Below are 10108 nucleotides of genomic sequence, written 5' to 3'. Positions count from 1 at the left end.
ATAATTGCTACCTTCGTCTTCCGAGAGCCTACAAATAAATACATATACATATACACTTACATTCAAATATAAAAGTAGAGATCCGAATATCTAACCTTTTGACAATAACATGTCGTAACTACCAAAAGTTGATAACCAAAATTATATTTGATAGTCATACCTATGTTGACAAGAAAGATTAAAAGTTAAATATAATTCAAAGTTCATGAACGTAAAACTTTTTAATGTTTAAGAAATCATCATGAAAATTTACTCAATAAATGGTTAGCCTAAATGATGGTTAACTATAATTCTTACAACTATTGATTAACTTGGATATCATTTGATGATTGGCACTAGATATAAGATGGCCTGATATTTTAGACATTTCTCAAATTCGTCCTTAATTTTTTTTTTTTTATAATCCAAAATGGTTAATTTTACCTTGAATATATCCACCATATTTCTCAACAAAGTCTTTCTATAACCATAATAATAATAGTAGTATGTTATTATTTTATTGATATATCTATAATAATCAACAAATCTCTTTTGATAACATGGTTTTGGTTTTTAGTTCTAAAAAATTGTGTTTGTTTTCCTACCATCTTTTTACAATGGTTTTCAATTTTCATATCTACTAAAACAAAAATATCGGTTTAAAAACTATTTCTTTTTTCATAGTTTTCATTTTAATAAAACATCCCTAAAAAGTGGATAAACAAAATAGAAATTTATAAGTAGAAGTAGCGTTTATAAACTTAATTTTTTAAAACTAAAAACCTAACAATTATCAAACATGATTTAAATTATCCCAAACATGTTTCCAATAGTGATGTCTTATGGGGAAAAAAGATATGCTTTTAAAATTCAACTCATGAACACCCCAGGCTTTTCCTCAATGGAATACCTATACAGTGAGAGAAGCTGAATGTGTTGCATAATAAGAACACATACTAGAAGGATAAATCTACTTATGAAGAAAATTTTAGATGACTAATACTAGTATAATCAATTACATCATGTTTCTACAGCAGCAATGAAAACCTGTGATTCAGCTTTCATTCTTTCCAAGTGTAGGGAGCACGTTCGACGATCAAATAATCACCTCGGATATCTTTTACAACTCGGATCTCATCATCGAGGTATACTGTGTCAAACCTACAGAAAAGGGGAGGAAATGCCACAATTTATGCTTCATGATTGTATAACTAACAAAATGGTTCAAAAAAGAGCAGAAGAGAATTGCAGGACATATCAAGGCCTTTCAAGTTCTAGGATGGTACATCTAATACTCATTCTTTATAGAAACAACTGCTTTCAAAGAGAAAAAAAAAATGAAAGAATACAAGGAAGACAGAAAAAAAAAAGCTTGCAAAACTCCTCTAAAGAACGAGTTTTCAACTAAGATACTAGATAGAGGATAATTACAGAAAGTCGTCGAAACCGAACTCAAGTCGCATCTTTATGATCTAATGCTCTTAATCCAAGAAGGAAAGCAACAAGTCACATCTTTATGATCTGGAAATAATCTTTGTTCAAGTTTAGATATAAGAATGAATGCTGGAGATGTGAACAGTCACATATAACTTATAAATGGATAAAAAATTATCTTCCCTGTATGGTCCTACTTCAAAACAACTTGAGTTGTCCGTCTATACAGATTCTGATTTTGCAGGGATATGGCCAGAATGTCACTCACGGGTTTTATTTTCTTATTTCCAGAGGATTGAGGGCTTGCCTTCTGATATTTTGAATGGGAAACAGAGAATTCATGTTTCTGTCACTATGATTTCGAACGGATTGCCTTCTTATTCACATTGGTTAAGAAAGGACCAAGAAGTGGTAAACATTAATTTTAGGAACCTATTGATTGTATCTTAGATTGCTTGATCATAACTGGAAAGAGATTAAAAAGATGGTTTGGAAGATCATTATAAGATCTATATTTATCTTAATCCTTACATGGCAGACAATGCTTTACTCAAACATGAAGATGGTAGCTTCCCAACAGTTTTACTTTTAGATCCCACAGAAAACTGGAAGATCTATGGTGATTTTCATTTTCTTATTGAGAAACACGTTCATTTGGATTTCATGGAAGCGTATAGTGGGTGGATCTTAACCAAGAACTTTTAACTTATTGGGAACGTAGTACCTTTGAAGTTATCAGTCATTACTAGTGGGTCAGGTGTGTATTTCTCATACACTTGATATGTTAGATGGTACTGAAGCACATATTGAAGTCGATAGGAATTTGTGTGGATTTCTTCCTACTACGACAGAAATTAAGAATAGGAAAAGAGGGAATGTGTTTCTTAGATTTGGAGTCGTTGCTGCTCTAGATCCTCTGAAAATCTTCAATGGAGTTCTTTCTTTGAATGACCTTTTAAACTCCTTGGATTTATTGCACCATGTCATGGAAGATGAGGGAGTTCTTAATTCTTTTCCATTCTCTATGGGTTCTAATCTTGCGCCTTGTGATTCTACTATTTATCCAGGCTTTACTGAACAACATCAATTATTGTCCACTTTGAATGGAAAAACACGTTGAATGGAAAATTTCCCATTTTTATCTTTCATTCTGTTGGGGACAACGGATCTCTACGTATCTCCACAATTGTATGATATTGTCTACTTTGAAAATAAACCTGCATGGTTTGGGCATTTATTCTTATATCTAAACCAACACACTCCACATGGGAGCTTACTAATGACAAATCTCCTTGTTGCTAGTTCATAAATATATTTTTTGGCAACCATCATGGATCGATCTAATGGTAAAAAAGGAGATTTAGTCTCAATAAGAAGGTTTGGCTCACAAACATGAGTAGATTTGAGTTGTATATAATATACCAACTCAATGTTTGGCCCACCAACTTTAAATGTTAGAGGAGTTGAATTGGTATATTTTCCAAACTCACCCCAACTCTCCCTTCTTTCAATGTTTTCAATGGCTTCACCCATCGGCCATTGTTGGTGACTATTGCTGTCACACTCCGGTAACTAATTCTGAGCTCCAACAACCACTTCTGATGACAACTCCGACGACCAGTTTCTGGCTCCAGCAACCACCTCCTACGAAAACTCTGATGACCCAACTCCAACGACCTCCTTCACGCGACCAACTCCGATAACAAATTTTAGCCTCTGGCAACCCCCTCCAACAACAAACTTCGATAACCAACTCCAACAACTACCTCCGACTAGAAACTTCAACGAAAATCACCTTCGATACAACTTCGATGACCACCTCCGAGCAAGCAACTCCGACGACCAACTCTGGACTTTGACAACCACCTTCGATGACAAACTCCGGCAACCAACTCGAATATTACCTTCATGCGACTAATTTCGAACTCCAATCACCACCTCTGACTACGAACTCTGATGAAAATCATCTTCGATGATCAACTTTGATGGTCACCTTCGTGCGACCAACTCCGGGCTCCAAAAACCACCTCCGACGATCAACTCCAATACCATCTTCATTCAATCAACTTCAGACTCCAACAACCACCTCCGCCTACAAACTCCAGCGAAAGTCATCTTTGATAAGTAACTTCCGACTATTATAAGGCTAATGACGGTTAAAGTATGTTGTAGAGTTGTTTATTATATAAATAATAGTATGGAAAATTTTCACATATATAAAAAATATCGAACTATTTATTAAAATAGCAATATATATATATATATTGATAGACACTGATAGAAATGATAAACTTTTATCAGTCTCTATCACTGATAGACTTCAATCAGTCTCAATCAGCCTCTATCAAAGAATATTAAAATTTTACTATTTTGTGTAAATTGTTTTCCTTATTTTTCTTAATTTTTGAAAATCCTCCTAATAGTATAAATTTGTAAAATATATTTTATTTAATTGAATTCACATATAAAATGAATGTTAAAAATATTTGGAAAAATATGTATGTAGTTGAAAAGTATGTAACATATAACAAAAAAAAAAAAAAACATAAATGAAGATTTTTTCCTAGAAGAAACATAAATGAAGATTTTTTCCTAGAAGAGGAATAAGAAGAAAAAGAAGATGATGATGAAATTCATGAAAAAAATTAGAAATAAAAAGTTTTTATTTCTCTTTGATTTCTTTTTTTATTTAACAATATTTCTACAAGAAATGTAATAGAATAATTGTTGTTCATTACCCAAAAAAAAAAAAAAAGAAAGAAAGAAAAGCTTGCAATCCATATTTTATTCAAACAAAGATGGATGGAATTATTGAATAAAAAAATTTCAAAACAAGAATAGTAATCATAAAAGCAGATTATTCTGTTTGATAACTATTTTGTATTTAGTTTTTGAATAAAATATGGATAGAATTATTTAATAAAAAAAATTAAAGACAAATACAGAGAAACAACAAGAATAAAAAGATGAAGAAGATGATGATGATGAAATTCATGGAGAAAAATTATGAATCAAAAGTTTGATTTCTCTTTGGTTTCTCATTTTATTTAACCATATTTCTAAAGGTAGTGGATTAGTTGTTGTTCATTATCCCTAAAAGAAATTAAGGAAAGAAAGAAAAATTTGCAATCCATATTTTATTCAAACAAAGATTGGTAGAATTATTGAATAAAAAAGTTTCAAAACAAAGATAGTAATAATATAAATAGATTATTTCGTTTGGTAACTATTTCATTTTTTGTTTTTGGTTTTTAAAAATTAAACCTATTTTCTCACATTTTCTTACAATGACTTGCATCTTTTTTAAGTACAAAAGTTGAATTTTTAGCCAAATTTCAAAAACAAAAACAAGTTTTGGACAAAAAGTAAAGAACAAGAAAAGGAAATCTAAAGGCAGTATAGGTATTTGTGGGCTTAATTTTACAAAACTGAAAACTAAATACTAAAAACTAAATGGTTATCAAATAGCACCTAAATGATTACAAGATGTAGACCTTGTATGGTAACCATTTGTATTTTTGTTTTTTGTTTTTTAAAATTAAACCTATAGACATTACTTCACCTCCAAATTTCTTCCTTTATTATATACTTTTTATCAATAGTTTAAAAAATCAAGCCAAAATTTGAAACTAAAAAAAGTAGCTTTCATAATTTTATTTTTATTTTTGGAATTTTGACTAAGAATTCAATAATTATATTTAGGAAATATGCAAATCATTATAAGAAATGGAGAGAAAATAGACCTAATTTTCAAAAACCAAAAACAAAAAATGAAATGGTTACCAAATGAAACCTTAGAGTTCAAAAAATTGCACAAAATAATCCAGACATATGAACTCAACTTTGCACCTCAAACACAAACATACGAACTCAAACCAAATAACTTTGCTCTCTAAACACAGACATATAAACTCCAGAGATCCTATCTCAATTCAACGTCCCAAACAACCCCTAAATAGTTAAGAGGTCAAAGATTCAATCCATAATGGCCACCTACTTAAAAATTAATTTTCTACGAGTTTCCTTGACACCCAAATGTTGTAGGGTCAAGCGAGTTGTCCCGTGAGATTAATCGATGTGCACGTAAGCTGGTCCGGACACTCACGGATATAGAAAAAATAAATAAGATAAATAAAATTGTTGCCTTTGGTCTACTACATTTATGTAATAGATTTTCAACCTATGTATTAGTTCAATTTAATTATTTATATAAAATTAACGTTGATCCATTTGCAATACATGGGAGACTTAAGGTCCCATAGTGCAGGAGAACTCCTAGTTTCCATCAATTCTAAAATGTGACACTGCACTGACAATAACATATTTGCATAAAATAAAGGTGTATGGGCAAAAGGATGGCTCAAATGATAAAATCCAAATAGCTGAAATTTATTGAAAGAGAATACGTAGATAAACTATGATAACTTCCAAGCAATTTGAAGGACCCTCCTTCTATCACGTATTCTATGAGAGTACTAATAGGAGAGAAATTGAGAATATTGGTTGTATCTTAGTAAGAACATGGTGGTAATTAGTTAGGTGACTTGGTTATAAAGAGAGAGTTAAGATTTTGGAGGGAGATGATCATTTTGGATGGGATTGTTCATTGTGGGATTTTGAGAAAGAGAGAGCACTCTAGAAGGGCTATTTTCTTTTTATTAGAAATCCCCGTCCAAAGGCTATTGTTATGGTAATTTCTGTTGATATTGGTATATAGTTTTATCTTTCTATTTTCTTCATTTCTCTTGCGTTTTCCTGTGTTTGGGATCCTAACAAATCCTTACTCATGCTCATAATTACTGAACAATTGCTTATCTTAATTACTAATATAACCATAATATCTAGATTTCTCTCAAAGTAACAGAGGGCAGAACTGCTATAAGATAACTCTGAAGTTCCTGATAACCTGCTTCAAATGATTGTAGACTAATGCTCAACAATACATCTAAAATCCTACAACATTATTCTCACCATCCATGGTTAGGTTAAATTCCCAGTTTGCTCTCCCTCATCCCTCCCTTTTCTCTTTCACTCATCCAATTAGAAATGCGACCAAAGTCTCACATTAGCCATACAAGAAGAAGATCATGAGTACATAAGTCACAACAATCATCTCCAATGGTACAAAGTTTTTTAGATAAGACCAAAAACAAAGCAATGAGAGATTATGTCCAAATTTCAAAGTAAACAATATCATACCATTATGGGGATATGTTGATAAGGAAAATTATAAGATTTTTTTGCATAATTTAGCTAATGTTTAGTTGTTAATTTAGATAAAAAGTAAAGACTAATAATAAGATTTAGAACTTATTAATTGAAATAAATTTTGTAAGTTTCTTGATTTCCTAAAGTAATTGTTAATATTTATATTATTTTAATCTGTACATTCATCAATATTGTCATAAATTTGAACCAACAGCATTTTCGTGAATATCAAAATTTTAATATTTGGTTTAAAGCATGGTCTAGAGCTGCAAATAGTAAAATGAAACTATACATTTGAGACACAAAGATACTACCCACGATATCATAATCATAAAGATAATTAACTCACCAACCCTGTCCAAACGGTGGCAAAGGAATCTCCCAGTTTTTTCCTCGCAGAACAGCACTCGTAAATCTAAACAGTGAGATTCAAACTCAACATCGTCGTCTACAATAATAATAATAAACATAAAGCACGTAGAATTTCAATATCCAGATGTTTTGCAATAGTTGCACGTAAACTAAATCAGAGCAGTTCAACCATAAATTAAAGAGTTTTTTTGGAATAAGTAGTTGCATATGAATTTTACAGACAACAAAAATTAGGAGAGGGATGAAAAATAGTCAAAATAGTCCACTTTTGATTGAGGCATGTCTCTGTGTTTCATAAGGCATGTCCTGATGGCCCTTGCGTAATGCGGTTCGTTGATATTTGCTTTCTATACCATACTTTTCACAAGAAATTTAAAATGAAACAAAAAGTTTGACAAATGTAATAATAAAAGATATACCCAAGATTCTACTACCATGGCAAGTCTTTTCCAACAAACTCATAGTTAATGGTACTGGTTTCAAACCTCATTTTGTTTCCTATTTCATAACCATGAATCGCTAAATAAAGATTTAGATCCAAATTTTCACTTATTGCTTCCAGCATTTCACACTTTGACTAAAAAGCTTGTTTGGTTTGCAAGATTTTAAATCAGATGATGCCATGATGATCAATATAGAGAAATTTCAAAATTACAAAAGTTGCAATTTCTTCTTTTAGTTTATTTCAATAAATAAGCACGCAATATCAATAGAGATGAAATTTTTATTTAATGCGAGTAAAAAGGGGTCAAATACCCTCTCTTCTGGATCACCTCTTTACGTTGTTTTCAATGAAAACATGCCCCCCTTAGAACCAAGTTGGTTCACATTTATCTCTCAAAATGAAACAATCATCTATAAGACCTCTGAAGCTAGAGCTAAGTTCACCCACAGATCTGAGATTGCTTACTAAGTAGCCTCTAAAATCAATATTATATACTAAATTACTAATCTAATTACTTCAAGAGACCGCCACTGATTCAAACAGCAATTCATCCAAACAAAAGAAGCACAAGCAGAGAGAACATACCTAAAATTCACTCTCTGAGAGGAAGCAACTTCAATGTTTGATCGAACGAAGAAAACCCCATCTGGAGGAAAAGTGATGACATTATTGAGACTCTTTTTCTGTACATCAATGACCTGCAAAACGTCTCCAGCTTGAGTACCAAACAAGTGAGCCTTCTCAATGATGAACAGCTGCTCTTTCTCAGTAGTCCACAGAAGACGCCATGTGGCAGAAAGGGAATCGTCCGTAGTAACAGAATTACGGCCCAGAGAAGCCAAGGCGTCGATTGATTTCACAATTGAATCAAGTTTCTGAGGGCTTTTCTGGGTCTTGAGACCTCTTTCTTGGTCAGATATGAGGTTAAGAAGCTTTTCTTTGACTGATTGAGATTGAATGGATACGGAAGAGCAAGAGATTTTGGGGAGGTGAGAGAGATGGGTTCTAATGGAAGAAGGGGAAATGAAGGGGAGAGATGGAAGACAGAGGGATTTGGCCATGGGTGTGACTGTGGGTGGGAATGTAAAAGGAAGAAGAAACAGATGCAACTTCCATGGCTGCGAATTTTGTTAACCAGACGTTTTTTGAAGCTTTCGAATTGAAAGGTCGGAGACGCCGGACGAAGATATTTCACATTTGGGACTGGATGGCAAACAGCAAAAACAGAGCCAACAAAAAGATCGTCGGTACAAAATATGTCAATTTTGGTGAATTCAAATTTACTAATATATGGACCAAAATTTTGAAACAAAAAACTTATGTTTTTTTTAGTGAAATTCTATAACAAATTTATTCTGAGTTTGTTTTTAAATATAAAAAAATAAACTAAAATATTTATAAAATATAACAAAATTTTAAAACTATCAATGATAGACATTGATATACTTCTGTTCATGTCTATAAGTGATATTAATAGACGCCGATAGAAGTCTATCAATGTCTATCATTGATAATTCTAAAATTTTGCTATATCATGTAGTTAAGAAAAAATATTAAGGGGACGTTTGGGGTAAGGACTATTCTAAGACTATAATAACTATCTCTTGTTACAATAAATACTATTTTGTAGTATTTAATTAGCTATAATCAATAATATTTCAAAATCTCATTTGCTACAGTATTTACTATTTGCTACCGTTTTTACTATTTTATATTCATCATTTTTTTTTATTATTTCCTATAGTGTTTACTATTTCTTCTCAAACTAAAATAGTTACACCTCAAATACATACTATTATAACCCAAACTATACTAATCTACACCTCAAACACAAACTATTATAATCCAACTATAATAACCAACTTATTGTCCCAAACGCCCTTTGAAAGAATAAAAAGAGAAGGATTAAGGAGAGAAGGTAAAGAAACAAAAATTCTATAAAAAGAGAAACTAAAACTTACTCTACCCAAAGTCAAACTCCATGCTCAAATATGCTAGCAAGACCATCAACCAATGCGACAACCAATACATATTGACAATTGCAATAGATTGCTTTATATATATCTTCTACACAAGTTACAATTAAAAAAAAAAAAAGTCAAAATATCTCCAAAATATTATATCATCATAATATCGATAGTATGCTAATAATTTGGATATGTCTCCCAAGACCATCAACCACGATTTTGGCGATGTTATGAGTCAATTTTGGACCAAGAATCACGAGCTCATGAAGACAAGCTATTGAGGCTAAAATCAAAACAATGACAATCAAGTGAAGACAAGAGAAGTGTAAGAAACGAGCCCATGGGCCAAAGGAGGAAGAAACTGGGGAAATGAAAGATGTTGGGCCAAAAGGTCCAACTTGCCCACCTTTGAGCTCGAGGTGAGCTGGGGAATTTGGCCAACTCACCCTCCTAAGCCTTAGAGGAAGAGGCTAAGGCGGATCGTTTTCCATCCTAGAAGATTTGCTTCTCATAAACCATGATCAAAGTCCCCTTGCTTGGCTCGATTTTGCATTCTCTAATCTTTCTTGGATTTGAGCCATGATTTAAGGGAGGAAAGGACTAAGAGGAAGAGGGGTGTTGGGCCATGCCCGCCTTAACCTCCGAGGTTGAGGCGGATTCCTCTCGACCCTTAAAGTCTCACTTTTCGTGGGTTGTAATCCTA

The 10108-nt window shown here is 32.3% G+C and overlaps 1 protein-coding gene across 2 annotated transcripts; it reads right to left on the bottom strand.

Annotated features, from left to right (window-relative positions):
- Positions 1 to 769: 769 nt before the first annotated feature.
- Positions 770 to 8700, bottom strand: LOC120068352 (Plastid-lipid associated protein PAP / fibrillin family protein). Of its 2 annotated transcripts, none has more exons than XM_039020089.2 (3): positions 8024 to 8700; positions 6971 to 7036; positions 770 to 1140 (listed from the first exon to the last, which is right to left on the bottom strand). In XM_039020089.2, exons 1-3 carry the CDS (start codon positions 8497 to 8499, stop codon positions 1041 to 1043), a joined length of 642 nt encoding a protein of 213 aa, XP_038876017.1. In that variant the 5' UTR covers positions 8500 to 8700; the 3' UTR covers positions 770 to 1040. The 2 variants fall into 2 exon arrangements, with proteins under 2 accessions (XP_038876017.1, XP_038876018.1); XM_039020090.2 differs by having other exon boundaries at positions 6975 to 7036; positions 8024 to 8699.
- Positions 8701 to 10108: the final 1408 nt, after the last annotated feature.

The sequence above is a fragment of the Benincasa hispida genome, chromosome 12 (assembly GCF_027475165.1).
Source record: "Benincasa hispida cultivar pf3 chromosome 12, pf3_genome.v1.1, whole genome shotgun sequence".
Taxonomy (NCBI): domain Eukaryota; kingdom Viridiplantae; phylum Streptophyta; class Magnoliopsida; order Cucurbitales; family Cucurbitaceae; genus Benincasa; species Benincasa hispida.
Note: the sequence above shows the minus strand (reverse complement) of the source record. Positions and strands in the feature narration are given on the sequence as shown.